The sequence below is a fragment of the Tupaia chinensis genome, unplaced genomic scaffold (genome assembly GCF_000334495.1).
Source record: "Tupaia chinensis unplaced genomic scaffold, TupChi_1.0 Scaffold000597_1, whole genome shotgun sequence".
Lineage (NCBI taxonomy): Eukaryota > Metazoa > Chordata > Mammalia > Scandentia > Tupaiidae > Tupaia > Tupaia belangeri.
In genome coordinates, this window is record NW_006160114.1 from 4,654,703 (window position 1) to 4,672,118 (window position 17,416).

The 17,416-nt window shown below is 40.3% G+C and overlaps 1 protein-coding gene across 3 annotated transcripts in view; it reads right to left on the bottom strand.

The window, feature by feature from the left end:
• Nucleotides 1–5: 5 nt before the first annotated feature.
• STARD13 (StAR related lipid transfer domain containing 13) overlaps nucleotides 6–17,416 on the bottom strand; it is a gene marked incomplete at its 3' end in the record, with an annotated part of 454,133 nt that continues 436,722 nt past the window's right edge. For 2 of the 3 annotated variants that reach the window (XM_014591552.2, XM_014591550.2), the window contains 6 exon segments: nucleotides 6–79; nucleotides 855–1,076; nucleotides 1,940–2,054; nucleotides 2,984–3,194; nucleotides 9,538–9,736; nucleotides 17,050–17,266. In XM_014591552.2, the coding sequence (XP_014447038.1) occupies nucleotides 6–79; nucleotides 855–1,076; nucleotides 1,940–2,054; nucleotides 2,984–3,194; nucleotides 9,538–9,736; nucleotides 17,050–17,266 (1,038 nt within the window). 3 annotated transcript variants of the gene reach the window in all.

Sequence of the window (17,416 nt, forward strand, 5' to 3'; positions counted from 1 at the left end):
CGCGCTTCAGCACCACCGAAGGAGGTGCCTCTACTTCTACGGAAGCCTTCCATAGCTTCAGGGGGTTCCCGTCTCCCACCTGGGGAAAAACACCATCCAACACTGAAGAGGTTACCTAGGTCCAATAAAAACCTACCTTACGTTGCTGGGCATACAAAAATCATCACAGAGCATGTAGATTGAAAGAATGATGCTGCCTACCTCAGATTTAAAATCTAAAACTTTTAGTCCTTGAGCTTAAAAGAGTAATAATAATGATAATAAAAATAATAATCACCAACACCCACAATGTATTGTGTGCCAGGGACCATTCCAAACCATTTGATTTTTACAAAGCCCTCCTCCGACAGTGGCACTCTTACAACGTCCATTTTGCAAATGAGAAAACTGAGGCACACAGTGGCAAGTGACTTTTGTCCACTGTTGCACATCTAAGGAGCAGAGACAGCACCAGAACCAGGCATCTGGCTCCACAGTCTGCACTCTGATTCTGTGCAAGAGAACTGTTTAGTAGTCTCTAGATTGGTCTCTGAATGGTATGTGTTGCCTTCATGGTTCATGTGTGTGCCAAATCCTCTGGACACAGCAGCCATTAAAAGCAAGAACAAATCCCTGGTTGTTAGATGGGGCTTTTGGGGGATAGTTTTTTCTAATTTTGGGGGTTACTTTTTTTTTAAAGAATCATTTATTTTATTTTATTATTATTTTATTTATTATTTATTACTATTATTATTTTAGAGAGAGAGAAAGGGAAAGTGAGAAAACAAGCCACCAGGTACAGGATTCAAATCATGGTTGACCATGTAGAGGTCCAGTACCTTAACCACCACATCGCCTGCTGGCACTGGGATTACCTTTTTGAAAGCAAGGTCTGTGTTGTCAGTGCTGGAGCACGTGACCCATCCTTTGAACTTCTCCTTGGCTTCTTTCTGGAGGCCCTGGACAAGATGCTCCAGGTAGGTATGGAAAGTGGCCCCACTGTCTTCCAGCTGTGTCCCCAAGTCTTCCAGAGTTGGTGCATGGATCTCAGCCTCTACATATGAGTTAGGAGACTGGGTCACCATCTCATGTGGAACCTGAACCAGGGGATGCACAGAAGAGCAACACAGAGAGCTAAATAAATGCCAAGACTAACAGAGAAAGCAGTCATTTCACCAACAACCAAGGTCTGAGCAATGGGCTGAAGGATGCAGACGTATTTCTAAGATCAGTGCTAAGGCTGAGAAGGGCCTTGCTGAAGTCAGAAAATACAAATATGTTTCTAAGGCTATATTTATTATTCAAAACATTCCAATGACTTCCCATGTATTTTTCCCATTTTTCTTTTAATGTGCTTTCATTCAGTTTGGCAAAAATATATGCTCAGAGAACTTCGCCCCTGTGAATAGACTTAAAACAGACTTGCTAAGGGAAGCACCAAATATGGATTAGAAATAGCGTTAGCTTTTCAGCAGTTTTCCATTTACAAATGCCTAGTTCACCACAAAAAGAATGCCAGGAGTCTCATTCACATACTTCCTTAACACATCTGTGATTATATTCATAAACTGTCATGGATTCTTAGTAACAAGGATTACTCAATATCACACACACACACACACACACACACACACACACACACACTCTGAACTGAGTCCCAAGGTAAAATCAAATACAACACAATTGGCTGACTGGCCAATTTGACAATGGAAGATGATGCAACTGCTTGCCTGAAAACCATCATCATGGTAACCTCAAGTGTCTTTAACTAGCAAAGCCTTGATTGTATAGACAGCTCTTTGTGCTTCTCAGAAGCAAAGACCAGAGCCATAGAGTGTATCACTGTCATTATAAAATCAGGAACAAATAGACATAAACTATCAATGTGGCAAACATTCCATGTGTCTTATCTGGTTCCAAGAACTATAAGGAAGGTGGTTAGATAGAGCCTTTCACTCACCTCAAAAAGTCTGTTGCATTCCATGATCATGTGGGCAAGCCCCTGAGCAGCAGCCAGATTCTCGTTGAGGTCCTTTTGATCTGGCTTCCCAGTGGCATATTTCTTCTGTATGACTCTGTAATTAGATGTGGTGTGTGCTAAGCAGATCCCAAAGTAAAGCGCTTTTCATAATATCAAGCTCATCCCTTTTGTTTTCTGTCCATACCCAGATGTTATCCAGATCCCAGGCTCTCTTGTTTCCAAATTAAAACAATGACCACACCTCTTAGATATTCCAAGTCAGGCTAACAATCTAATCTGACAGTTCACAACAAAAAAGCCTTGGAAAAATACAAGGGCAGAAAGAACTGTGGGGGGAGAAATTAATCCATTTTCCCAAGGTTTGAAACCACTTAACTATAAGCTCCTGTGCTTTGGTCTTAAAAATAGCCTTTTTTGGTAAAGATTGTGAAATATTACTTTGTGTACTTTTTCCCTCCTTCCTACTCACACAAACAAAACAAAACAAAACAAAAGTCCTCAGGCTTTTTGGATCGCCATCAACATTTTTCCATGCTACTTTGAAAATCCTATGAACCTGAGCTCCATGCATTCCACTATCCTGCTCTGGAGCATGTTCTGATTATAAAATGAAAGCTGACAAATCCCAAGTTAAAATATAGCATAAGAAAAGTCTTTTTTTTTTTTTTTTAATCAACTGAACTATAAGCTCCTGTGCTTTGGTCTTAAAAATAGCCTTTTTTGGTAAAGATTGTGAAATATTACTTTGTGTACTTTTTCCCTCCTTCCTACTCACACAAACAAAACAAAACAAAACAAAAGTCCTCAGGCTTTTTGGATCGCCATCAACATTTTTCCATGCTACTTTGAAAATCCTATGAACCTGAGCTCCATGCATTCCACTATCCTGCTCTGGAGCATGTTCTGATTATAAAATGAAAGCTGACAAATCCCAAGTTAAAATATAGCATAAGAAAAGTCTTTTTTTTTTTTTTTTGGACAACATCTGGTTTGGGATGACTGCTGTTGCTGAGAAAAACCCACCTTGGAGAACTTTCTTTCTTCAGTAAGTTAAGATGAAAAAGCGAAGGGGCCAGACACACAGCCAAGTTCATGGGTGTCATCTGATTCTCTTCCACTACATTGACAACATCATTCAGAAAGCACAAGAGTGTCTGCAGGACCTCCCTGTTCTCATCAGCCAGTAGCAGGATGGCAGCCTGCACAGCCTGCAGCCGCTGCTCTTTGGGGACATCTGTGGAAAAATGGATGGTACCAGGTCATCAGAGGAACAGCTGCAGAAAGAGCCAGCTTGGACAGTATTTAAGCTTAACCTTTCTGATGTGAACACACTCTCAGAGACATCATCATCATAAACAATAATAGCTAATGGCACAAAGAAGTAATTGCTCTTTAAATAAAGGTTTTTTTTATCAGTATTTTTTGTTCAAAAATTTTTAAGCTTATTATTTACTTTATCAGAGAAAGAGGCAGGGACAAGCATCTTTAAGATGGTCTTCATGTTGAAACCCACCCAGGATCATCTGGTGTGCTCAGGATACAAACCTAGGATACATTCCAGGATATGAACCCATGACCTTTTCCATGTGGGGCTATTTGCATTACTATCTGGCCCCAAGAACTACTGGCTTAGGTATCATAGCTGGTAAGAGGCAGAAGTAATTTTGAACCCTAGCAATTAAAATCCAGAATCCAGTCTAAACAAGTAAGTAGAACTTAGAAAGCAATAGTGCTATCTTAGTTTTTCATTCTCTTTGAGCAATCAGTCTGCTCATCTATTTTCAGATCATTTTGCTGTTCTGGTTAAAGTTGGCAATTGACTGGGGCTCTGACAACTTGGCTTTTCTCTTGCCCACTCTTCACACCAGGCAGCTTGGGAAGCACCTTTCAGAGCTTTGTGAGACATGTAATCTCCAAACCAACATGTGTGGGACAAGGCTTAAAAACCACTGGTTAGGGAACAACGGCCTCACTTTTCCTCACTCCTATGGAGTAGCCAGTTATGAAGCCAGCTTGGCCCAGTTAAGCATGCGTGTTGGGTCGAGCTGGCTGGCACTCTGAACTCACTTCTCTAGGGTAAACATGGACATTTTCCTCCTCCTAGTAAGTCACCAAGAGCTTGGTTTGGAAGATGCATTCAATTGACCTTATATGGAGGTTCAATGTCACCTGTTCCATAATTTTAGGAGTTACTGAAAATTGAGATTATGTTTGAGGAAGAGGAATTAGGCTTCCTAAGATTATCAGGAATGTATGGCCCTTTCTGGTCCCATTCCTCTTCAGTGTGGCCCTGGTGGTGAGGATGGTGGGCACCAATTTTATAGTTTAAAAGGGAATTGGCTTCAATGATATGAAGTGAACTACATGGAAAATTCAGTGAGTGAGTGGTAGGTGCTGCATTTTGCTGCCCCCTGGCTGTGTTTATTTAATAATCATTACATTTGATTCACTACCCTTAGTCTTCTTGCTCTGAAAGGCAGACAGAAGCTCCCTTTGGCTAATATTACTGTCTCTTCAAATGCCACTTTATAGAGCAGAAGTACCCACAGTAGGTGTCTGTATTCCCAAGGACTGAGGGAATGTGCTTTGTAACAATCCTTTGAGGTTTGGGAAGAAAATATTAATACTTCCATTTGTGTTTATGTTTTCTCTCATCCATTAAAAATACTGCCTATAATGTGCACAATACATCACAGTATATTGATATTATTAAAAATATATACACACTCAGATATTTACAACTGGTAGGGTGAATGATTAAAAGAATTTGGAGCTTGCTCCTCTAGACAGGCTGAAGTGTGACTTTCTGCTGTGGTCCTGGCTGATCAAAGGATGTGTGGTTCTATGGGCTGTTGGTGTTGGGCTCTCTCGTCGTGATGTTCTCCATCATGTAGGAGGACCTTATGTCCTAGAATTGGCCATTATGTCCCATTCCTGGACTTAGCCACAAATCCTAATTTCTAAAGAAGCTTGACCATGTGCTTAGTATTCTGATACCCATCTACCACATCCATTGTAGATAGCTGCAGTTTATAAAAAAGAGCCATTTTGTTCAAATTATAGTAAAAACACTGTATTTGTCTTGCTTGTGTTGAAAAAGAAATAGATACTACTAATGATTATCTTGTGAGAGGTGTGATAAATTTAGCTGGCGCCATTGAACTGCTTTTAAATATGCTACTATAGGTAAGATGTCTAGGATATATGCACTGAGTAACTTTAGATTACTAAACTTCTCTTACATGCTGGTATTTTTTTTTTATTCCAAAATTTTTGAAGAGTTATTTGTCATCTCTATATATTTTCTCAATTTCTTTTCTACTCACTTGTTTCTTTATCCATCAGTAAATATTTTATGTCCATTATTTTCTATTAAAAATTCTTGAGAAGGTCTACAATAAATCCCTAAATTTAACATTCATTTAAAATCCTATCCTCTTTGATCTTTGTGTTACACATGACGCTCCTATGGTTCCTACACTCTTTTGGGGGTCTCAGAAGACTATTCTAGATCTGAATGTTTAAGTGCTGATAATGTGTAATCATGTGGAAGGCTGTTGGCACTTCAAACTCAGCCAATTCTGAACATCTTTCTCCTCTCTGCCTCCAATTCAGCTCCCCTTCCTCCCTTAACTGTTCACATCAAAGTATTAGAGCTGTCTTCGATCCATCCATCCTTCTCCTTTCTGCAGATTGGTAAGATTCAAATATTTTCATTACCTATTCAACATTCTATTTTAGCTAAACATTTGATGAAAGCCCAGGAAGTGACATAGCTGAAAATAGAACTGCTCTGGAGAACTGGAGGAAGAACTGCTTCTCTTTCCCCAGTAGTACTTTGGAAACTTTGGAGTCTACCCAGGGAATAACTTATTCCCAGTCTCACCACTGGAAGTCACTACAGGTAATCCAGAGTCTCAATTATTGTTCCAGCACCCTAACCCTCCATTCTTATCCAGCCCAATACCTCCTGTACACCAGCTCTGATGGACTTTTGTCCTTTTGGCAGACACAAGGTTGGCTATCTACTTAATACCTATTGTCCCTTTCTTCCTCATGAAGAAAACACATGTTCTGTTCAGGTGTGGGCTGCAGTGCACTTGAGCAATGGGTCTCTCCTTCAGACCCAGGGATGGAGCATGTTGGATTAAACTCAAAGTAGTAATCCCATTTATCTTCCTAGTGATTGGTTTGGGGGAGAAGATGTAAGCCATATCCAGCTATCGGGATCAATTAATTTTATTTTTTTGAGAGGCTTTTGCTATAGGGCACGTGCGCTCACCAGAAAGACAGAGAGAGAGACAGAGAAACAAAAAGCGAGAAATCACCCCCCAGCGGGGATGGCCATGCCGCAATCCCTTCTCCTCTATTCTCCTCTCGGGATCTTGGGCACGCACGCACACACATCTGGCATGAGTTTAAGCCACTGGGTCCGGTACTCTAACTGAGGTCAACTACGTGGAAGTCCAGCAACATAGCCATTACACCAACTGTTGGTCCCAAAATTAATTTTTTTCTAGAGACTTCTGCAAGCTTTATGTCCTCAATAAAAAGAGATATCTGCTCAAGGTGAAGCACTTTTCTCTTTTTGCCTTTGAATGTGATTTTGTGAAGATGTAATCATTAAAATTTGCGACAATCATATTGTCACCTGATGGGGAAAGCCAAAAGAGGATGACTTTAGTCCTAGCATCACTGAGCTGGTGAGTTATCCAACTCTGGAACTGTAATTTCAGATTTTCTGTTATTCAGATACTAAGATGTTGTTATTGTTTAAACAATTGTTTATTGGATCTTTGGTTCTGTCTTTACAGGTGGTCTCTCAATGATACATGAAAGTTTCCGAATGCTGATGAATCAATAAAACTCCTTACCCTACTCTTTAGCGTACTGCCTTGTATGGGTGTTGCTGTGTCAGCACCCTAAGTCTTCACTGCCATTTGGTATCAGATTACACATTTATCCTACATGTAAGCCAGACGAATACCCCATAATCTCCTGACAGATGCTCATGCTACTTGCTTCACCCAGAATGCGTTCCCGATATATCTGAACATTCACTTTCTCCATCAAGTCCTTATTCTTTTCTCAACCTCCTCAGACTTTTCTTTATAACCTTTTTATGAAACTTCTTCAGAATTACTGTATTGCAGTTATTTATGTTCATGTCTCTCTCAGTTGTAAGATTCTTAGGAGCCAAGAGTGAGTCTTGCCCATTCATATGCTCTGCAGCTCTCAGCATGGTGCCCTGTGCATACTGCACTCAGTAAATGTTTGTTCAGCTCCAATAAAGCCCTGCTTTGATCTGGTTTCTTGCTCTTGAGTCTCAGAAAGGGCCCAAAGCATCTATCAGTTGGAAATAATCTGTCTTTAGCCTTAGACTAGTGTCAACCTTAACTCAAGAGCTGATTAAATGTAAAGAATCGTATATGATTCATCCAAATCATTTGGGAGGTTTAATTGAAAAATGCAATTCAACCTGTCTGGCAATAATGTCACGAACTCCCTGTGTTTAAAGCTCTTGCAATGTGTATCATTAATTTAACTTAACCTATTTGCTTTGACAAAATAATATTTATTTAGTAGGTTGTCATTTTATCCTGTTTCACAAGTGGTATTGATTACAATCCTTTTTGAGTCTGCAATATTATAGGCTGCTTGAACAACTTTAGTACAGAATTCTCTATAGCGAGGACCCTCTTTGAATTGGATCAGTTCCATGTCAAGGCCCACTTTAGGTGTATTTTGCTATTAACTCAAAATTCTACAGACCAAATTTTTTTTCTAATGAATTGGGACTTGCGTGATTAAAAATCGTATCTAGAAAAGAATCATATGTTCATTTTTAATATCACCCTTTGCAACTACTGTACTTTTAGCAGGATAGGCTTTTTAATTAATAATTGTTATTTTTAATGGATTATTTTAATTATAGTGGCTTTGCTGAGAATTATCCATTTAATAGCAGGTGAAAAAAATGCCAAGGGAAAAATATAAATTAATTGAATTAGGCTTAAGCCTTGATTTGGTTTGTTTACTTTTCATCAGTTAAAAAGCATTTGCTTATTATTTCTATTCTTTTTAATACAGTTACAGTTGGAGTGTTGTGAACCTGCTGAAACTTATACTATAACTTGACAACTGATGGGACAGTGTTGAGGGGGTAGGGCCTAGTGGGAGGGGTTTGGGACATGTGGGTGGATTCCTCAGGAATACTTCAGGCAGTCTTCTCAGAGGGTTGGAGTTCTTACTAAATAGTTCCTGGGTTGTTACAACAGCAAGCTGGGGGCCCACAGGTCTCTTCCTTTGCACGCACTCACTCTCTGCTTCTCAGGTCATGTTGTGACAGCACCACAGTCTGGTCAGATGTTGGCTCCATGTTTTTGAACTTTCCACTCATCGGAATCAGAAGTCAAATAAACCACTTTTCCTTATAAATTACCCAGTCTCAGATATTTTTGTTATGGCAACACTAACAGACTACCATAAATGCATTTAGCTTTGAATTCCCAAGCAAAGGCTTACTTTAAAAAATGAATAGTTTAATAAATATCTATACAAATAACAAATTCTACTGTATCCCTTTTTCACTTGAAATTTGTTCAAAGTTTATTGAAAGTTTTAGATTGTATATAAAACCCCATTGAGAAGGGATATTTTGATGTCAAAAGGTATTTTAAAATACTCTAAAAATGGCCTGAATATTTCCATCTAGAACTGTGAATAAAGGCTACTCCTGAAAAAGAGAATAGGATTACAACTTACATATATTTGTTTATGGATTCATCTATGAGAGTATTCCCAAAAGTTTAATGGAATTAAAGAATGAAGCTTTTTTTTTTTTTGCCAGAGCATATGTGCATTTGTCAGACACTCACTCACACTCACACACACACACACACAAACAGGGAGAGAAGGAAAGCAAAAATACATCCCCCTTCCAGGGGGATGGCCTATAACAATCCTGTCTCCTCCACCTCCTGTTCCCCTCATGACTCTGGGCACACTCACGCTCAGTGTGTCTCTTAAGCTACGGGGTCTAGAATTCAAATTGTGCAACTGGCCATGAGGGATCCAGCCACCTCAACCACAATGCCATTGGGTGGATTAAACAAATTTATTTTGATGCAAAAAAAATTTTTTTTAATCCATGCATTGTTTTCTCATAATATGCATTTTTCCACAAACTTTTTGAAAACCTTCTTAGTCATCATATAATTAAAATCTGATCTATCAAGAACTTTTTTTTGTTTGTTTCTTTTTATAGGTTTTTGTCACAGGGTTTGTGTGCTCGCCACGGAGGAGAGAGACAAAGAGAGGGAAAGTGAAAATCGCCTTCCCCAGAGGAGATGGCCACTTCACAATGCCTTCTTCTTCCTTCTCCTCTCAGGATTTTGGTCACATGCACACATGTGAACAGCATGATTTTCAAGCTTCTGGGTCTGGGACTCAAACTGTGGTCAGCCAGATGGGAGCCAGTGTCTTAACCACCATGCCACTTGTTGGCTCTGAGAAATTTTTTTCTTAAGAATGGATAGATGCATAGAACAACACTGATCAGCATTATTTCCACTTACACTGATAGATGTGGAGGAAGGTCTCACTGAGCTTGTTGGTGAAAAGAGGCTCAGGCAGGTCTCGGAAGAACTGTTTCACCATATCTGCCACATCATAAGCAGACTGGTCTTCATAGCTGACATTCTCAGGGAAGTTCTCATTCATTTGACGAAGGGCGTGGATTCGAGACTTCACTCCTGACTTGCGAAAAAGACCGACCTGAAATGAGCCACAAGGACATGTTAGCCAGGCTTAAGCTACCCTCTCCAACAGCTTCTTCCTAAGGCAAATGGCCTGGGTATGATGAGTAGGCATGAGGCCTAGATGAGCCACATCTGCATCCTAGTTAGTAAATTCTGAACTCCAAGTGTAGCTACTTTAAGCAGTAGTTGAACTCTGCCTTCCTGTCTTATAAAATAATGCCCCACCAGACAGGGTTGTTCCAGAGACTACATGAGAAATACATGTGAGTGTGCTTTGAGACCTGGTAAACCTTTTTTTTTTTTAATGTTTATTTCTCCAAACAGAGGAGACAGAGGGAGAGAGAGAGGGAGAGAGACAGAGAGGCAGCCCATATAGTGTCTTCACATCACTATCCACCCTCAGCCCTAGCCAGCCAGGATTGTAGGCAGGCACACATGCCCGGTACAGGCAGAGAGGGCTCAGGGCACTAATCTGAGACTCCTCATGTGGGTCCAGTGTTGCAGAGCATTGTGTAACCTCTGTACAGTGGCTGGCTGAAGTCTTTTTTTTTTAATGTTGGTTCTGGCTATGTTGTGATCCTTCTGCCTCAGCCTCCTGGGTAATTGGGACAACAGGTGTACACTATCGTACCTAGCCTTAAGTGGGTTCAGAATAAAACCTGGGCCTCTTGTCTGGCCTCAGTCTACTGAGGAGAACATTAACCAACACGCACTACTGTGGCTGAGCCATTAACGCAAAGTCTTACCACACTGTAGATGTTATTTTATTCGTTTATTCAACAAGTAGTAGTTAAATAAATACTCACTATATATTAGGCATATTTAGAGCTGCTAGTGAGCAGAAAAGAAAAGCCGCCCTACCCTCTAATACTTACCCTTTTTTGAGGGTCTTAAGAAAGTTTGGTCAATGAAAGCTTTGGTGGAAATAACGTGGATGGTGAATGGGTCCTAGATATGCAGTCTTATATAGGACCTCTTTTAGGGGAGAGGTTAATGGGGAATATGTTCATGAAACAAAATAACATAAGCATGCACTTTGATGTAAGGGTCTTATTTGCTTTTTCTTCAGAATCCTTGGCAGTCCTGAGGTATGATTCTCTTATGCCTGACACTACTCTTCCTGATTAGGGATTATGTGTGTAACTTTTAGCTCTAGTGAGTGGTTCTTGGGTGACTTTTTTCAAACTTCAAGATACTCTCATATCATACCCTTTTCTTCCTGGGGCTTAGACTCCTTCCCTGTTCAATAAACAAAGTGATAAGGCACCAAGGAGACAGTGATCGTAATGAGAGTGAGTGAGATAGAGCAGAGTCCTGCAAGAATGAAGAAGATTCCTGCAGTGGTGGGACAGGTTAAAACCTTACCACTCTGGACTTCCCTCTGCGAATAATGTCTGCTACTTTTAAATGCCTGCAGTGCATCAAGTTTCTCAAAACTCAGCCCTTTGGCCCTCACTTTCTATTGTTTTTACTCTCCAGTGGCTCACATGTGATTCCACTTCTACAAAGCAAGCTGGGAATGTTCCTGAGAGGTCAGACAGGTAGTCAGGGCCACTCAGACTCAGCTGCTGCTCTTCTCCTATTCCTGGAGAAACACATGAACATAGGTCATTTCACCAGCTGCTCTGTGTGCCAGGCAGGGCTCGATGTGACCCAAGTTCAGGTGTCTGATGAGGCTCTCTTGATGGTTGCTACACATGGAGAGTAGTTCAAATTTATTTACATTGCAGTAACAACGAGGGAAGACTTCCAAGCAACGAGAGAATACTTGGTTTTGGTGCACATCAGTTGACTGGAGTAGCAATTATACACTGCTACTTTCTGTGGCCATGAAAACAGAATCTTTAGTAATACTTCTTTGCATTCCAAGGCGTATCACCCTAATTCCACAGATCAGAATTTCAAGCATATTGCCATTTAAAACATTAATTATTTTATTTTTATTTTTCTTATTTGTAAAGTTTGGAATGTCTACAGAATGCAAGCTTTTGGTGTACTTAGATGGGTCTCCATGAAGAATCTAAACATTTATCTTTCTTCATCTGGCAACTACTCCAAATTGCATCAAAGTGCACGGGAAGAAAGCATGTACTATCAACAGCTAAATTCAAGATGCCAAATGAGTAATGATCGAAGTGAGATCCATCTTGTATTTGTTTATATCCTTGACTTTTCTAATGCTGGAATGAGGCCCAGGACTGCACGTTACAGGGCTGTGCTGCATGGAGATCTTAGAATCTAAATGCCCTGAAGGTGAATCCTTAAGTGTGACTCACAAATATTTACCTTTGTGAGTCAGTTTAATTCCACTGGAGAAGAATTTCTGTTTTTTTGGCAGTAAAGAAATATTGATTGGAATCTATAAAAATAAAGCAGAATAAAAAATGAAGTATTTGTGCTTACACCACTGAGCACGCTCCTCTTTTGTCCACTGTGTCTGTGGGAGCTCCTTTTGGGTACACACGGATGTGCGTGCACACACATCCCAGTGATGTTTTCTTTGTATTGTTCAGTTTCCAAGTTTCTTTCTTGTTTCAGCAAATATTGTTATTGTAATTATTTTAGACATGTCTGGAGCTCTCCAGTGGCGAGCTGTGAGCTGCATGCTCTGACTCACATCTCACAGGATGTCCAGAGGGTTGTCAGGGATTTATTTGTTCTGCTTCAGATTCTGACAATAACCTTCCCGCCCCACCCGTATCTTCCAGGGGATATGGGAAATATCTATGGGTTCTGTGGATTTTTGTTGCAAGCACAGAAGGAAATTTCTTTCTCAGAGTTAACAAAGAAAACATGGTCTCAAGTCAGACCAGATTCCAGATGTACTAGCTGAGGATGGCAAAAGGAAAGAGGGACAGAACCCCATGCCTCAAAGATATCAAGAAGCTGATGAATGAACTAGCCCTGGGTCGAACCCATGTCCTGAGTTCTGTTATTATTATGTGAGATCATGACATTCCCACCGTTTGAGCCACTGGGGAATGCAGCTTCTGGGAGAGGCGGTATACAACACCAGACACAGTACGTGGATGGTCTTTTCAGAGGAGAGGTCCTCCCACCCGTCCCTCTGCACAACAATGCATGGTGGCACAAATGATTGCCCATAATCATTTCTTCCTTAAAAAGTTTCCAAAGCAGGGATAAAATCTGCACTTTAACCAAAGACTTTCTTCCCAAGTGAAAAAAAAAAATGTTGAACTGAAGAAATTACATTGCTTCTAAGGGCATCTGATAGACGGCAGCCCACATCTCTCTGCTTTACCGTGGGCAAGACTCAAGGAAAGCAAAATGTCTTTCATTTGTCTCTGTCTGTCACTGGTGGATATGTGACCAGTGTATTCCCATAGAGCCCCCAACCTGGTTTAATGCTGTGCTGTCACTGCTTTGAAATTCTCAATAACTTATAAACACGGAATCCTACATTTTCATTTTGCACAGGGTCCTGAAAATTACACAGCTGGTCCTGCTCTTATCTACCTTAAAAGCACAGCTCAAATATTCTCTTAAAAAGGTGGTTATCAGTGCAAAATTCATTTTATAAGCATTTCTCTTGCCCCTGATCTCTTACTTACTCTTCTTCTGAAGATAAAAGGATGAGTGATGAGTGTTCCTTTGGTCTACTTGCACTTTCCTTTTTTTATTTTGGTCTTCTATCTAAAAACCCAGCTATGAAGAAACAAGGACTCAAGGTATAATTTAAATGGATAGGTCCCCGAGCATCACTCATTTTGTCTGAGGTTGGCAATGGGCAAAGTGATGAAGCGGCAGCAGGATAGAGAGCACTTGTGTCTTCTCAGCATAATTAGGCTTTTCAAACTTCTTGTTCCATTAGGAGAGGCTGGGTATGAGTGCTACATTAGAATTCAAATTTCAGCCAAATAATATTAAATCTCCTCCTTGGCATCCTGTTTATGCTAATCCTTTCAGGACTTAATGATGTTTATCAGGACTTCCATTTCCTCTTCTTTAGAAATGTGCTCAGCTAATGAAGAAAGGTTGATTTTATTCAGAAAGAGAAAGATTCCTAAGAAGAGTGTGCAGTGGGTTCTTATTTTGAGCACTGCAGGTTTAACCTCACTGCAGAGACTTCATATTTATCAGGAACCTGGTATAACCCAACCTTCCATGCACCGTTGATTTAGGGCAGAAATAAAAGCTCAGACAACAAAGCAAGGCTCCTCTCACACACTACTGTGTCTGAATACAAATGGTTCATAATTGAAGGCTAAACTTCCCCATTTCAGCTACAGCCAGCTGCAAAGGCAAAAATGGATGCACTGTACAGCATCACATATAAACTGCTCCACACTCAGGAGTGTAGGAGGTGAAATGCTGGCAAGGTTTCAGGGTTCCAACAGATGGATTCCACTGTCTGTAATGAGTGCAATGTTTGAGATGAACGCTCAGCATGAGGAGAAGGGGTCTGGTTCTTTGCAGGAAGCCTTGCTCCCTGAGATCAAAAAGCAAAACCTTGGGAGAGTTTTCAGTGGTGGTTCCCAGTCTAGTGTAACTTAGGGGCGGTTATTTGCAGGTTTTGTTCTGGTCCTGTATAACTCTGAAGGTGAAGTCTCAGGCCTGAACTTTTGCAATTCCAAGGAGATGCTGTGAGTGAAGAAAGCACAGCTGTGTTTCTCTTCATCTTTACTTTTGCTTCCTTCTCTTTTCTGATTGATTAGCTTTTCTTTTCTCTTGTTTGTCCTTGAATCTCTAGAACAGTCTTTCTCTGGAGCTGAGTTTTCTTCATGTTTCTTCAGTTTTCCCTTATCCTCTTCCTATTACTACCTTACTTTCCCAAAGGGATCAGGACAGAGGTCTCTGGGTGTTTGTCATACTATTTGACAAGGAAAGGGAGGAGCATCACCAGTGTTAGAATTGGGTACCTGACAAGGTAGAAATTGGCTCTGAGGATGTCCCTGTGACCTCCTGTGGCTTTTAGTACCAAAACAAGTTAAGGATTGCCTTGTTCATTTTAGTTTCATTTAGAAACAGTATCTATCTTCCTTTTTCCTACAAGGCTTTGCCGGCAGAGTGGCATCTTTACAAATTAAAAAAAAAAAAAAATACACTGAGAGTAATTCAGTGAGCAGGAATTGAGAGGGTTTTGGTGCTTACTATCCTCCTTTTATTGGGTTGTCCAAAAAGTCATGATGCGTTTTTGCATAGAAAAACGCATCATGACTTTTCTGATGACCCAACATATGGTTTTTTTGCTTCAAAAGGAAGATGGCCAGTAAGAACAGCAATACTGGTGCTACACATAATTCAGAATCCACAGGAGGCAGGATGGTTTCCATTCTACACTAAACATTTGGTAGTACATGGAAGAGTGGTATTACGGTTCATTTATTCCCAACCTTGTTCAATGTGACTTACAAAGATATACAAAATACAGTAAGATACAATTAATGATAATACATTAGAAGCAAAGGAAAACAAAGATAGAAAAGGGTAGTTAAACTGGGAATGAGGTTGATGCAGAAAATTCTTGCCAAACAAAAACTACATATATTTATTACAAGAGGAACATATATTTGATATATAAATAGTTACTTTTTTTTTTTGAGAGAGAGAGAGAGAGAAAAAGAGAGACCCCCCAGTACAGTTTTCACAGTGTAATCTTCCCTCAGCCTTAGGCACCTAGGATCATGGGCATTTGTGCACACCTTTGGTGCATACAGGGAGGCCTCAGGATGTGAACCCAGAGCCTTCCCAGCATTGGTCACTATTGTGCCACCAGCTTGCCCTGGCTCCAAGCTTTCCAGCAGTCAATACAGAGAGGAAAACGCACCCAGTTGAGTGAATCTGGTGTCAACAATATAAAAAACAAACCAGTTGTCTAAGGAAAACACAGTGCTTTCAGGTGCTAAAGCCACAGAAATAAATTCTTCCTCTAATTCTCACAGAAAGGACACTGTAGGATATAATGACCAAAATCACTAAGAAAATCCTGACAGTGAATTCATCAATGAGCTGTGTAGAGCCACTCCTTAAAGCTGTCCCTCAAGGCTAGAGATGGCATCCCTTTGATCCAGTGGGGAAAAGCATCTGCTGGATGGCAGTCACGTGTAATGGTTAAAAACTTGGACTCTGGAGCTAGACAGATTTGCAAGTAGGTGTTGGTCTCATCACGGTGACTGAGAGAGAGTACCACCCAGGGTGGCTGTGAGGACCCTTTTGAGAGGGCCTCTGTCTCTTTCTACCACTCTCTCACAGAAGAAATTAAATATACTTAAAACCAAGTCTATTATAGAAAAGTTGCCTGAAATACTCCCTCTATTCAAGGCTACAATTTATCAAGTAGGAAAATTACTTTTATTTTGGACAGAATGTCTAAGAAACTAATGGGTGTTAATTTGGAAGAACAAAGGCTTGCTTTATAAATTACAGGATGGGTTATATTCTGGCCTTAATCCCAGTCCACTATTATATGATTCCAAACAGCCCTGGGGATAGAAAATGATCTCTAAATATTTTGTTTAGCTTGAACTTTTTAATCAACTTTATAAAATGAGGTATTTGGTTTAGCTGATAGTCTTTTAAAGTTTTACTTGCATATTTCAAAAGATGTAGCTAAAGCTATCTTTAGTTTAAGTTTCCCTAGTCAAGCAGGCTGCTTCAATTAAAAAAGGAATTAAAAAAGGGAGACATAAAGGCCCAATAAGTAGCATAGTGGCTATGGTGCTGGACTCCTACATGGTCGACGGTGGTTTGAGCCCTGGACTTGGCGCCTTGAAAATCATGCTAGGTGTGTGTGTGAGCATGCCCCAAACCTCAAACCCCAAATCCCAAAAGGAGGATGAAGGAGAAAAGACTGTGGAGTAGTCATCCTCCTGGGGGAGATTTCTCACTTTCCCTCTGTCTCTGTTCAACAAGTGCACATGCCTCAAGATAAAAATTTTAAAAAAATTAAAAAAAGAAAGAAAAGAGAAAAGAAAAAAAAAGGCATAAAGACCTAATTCTTTTATTCTGAAATAAAATAACAAGAATAAAAGAATCTGTGAAATCAATGGTGGGATTGGGACAATAATTAAAAATAAAATGCAGTATATAGCTTAATTCCTAGTTTCTAGGGAAGGCAAATGAGACATCACAGGTACAAACTATTAACAATGACTTTCTGCAGTCACTCTGGAGTGTCTTCCACGTTGTCAATGAGGAAACATCTTCAGATAGTTTGACAAAGATATAGCCTGGTCAAATAAACATTGACATAACAAGATCACAGTGTCTTTTATTTTTGGTGAGGCACATCTTGCCTGAGAAGAGACAGATTGGACTCAGTCTGGTCTTCCATCAATCCAAGCCTGTGTTTGAGATTCATAGCCATACCTGATCAAGGCAGTTGCTACGTAGATATCTCAGTGCTTGCTGAATGCTCTGAGGCAGGGGCTGTCCTGTTCTCTGGACGTGGACTATAAGAGGAACACCAAAGACAGCCTTGTCTTTGTAATCAGGAACTTTCATCCTCTTCATGAACTTTGGAACTGACCTAGAATTCACAGAAACCAGGTCATGCAAGCCCCATGGGGCACACCGTGGGGAGAGGCTGTGGAAGCAAGCAAGAGGGAAGCCAAGCTTTTGTTGGATGCCCCACAGGCATGGGGAAATCCAACATTCTCTCTAAATCATCATATCACATGGTAGTACTTACTATGTGTGGTCCTTGCTGACATGCGATCTCTACCCATTATACAGC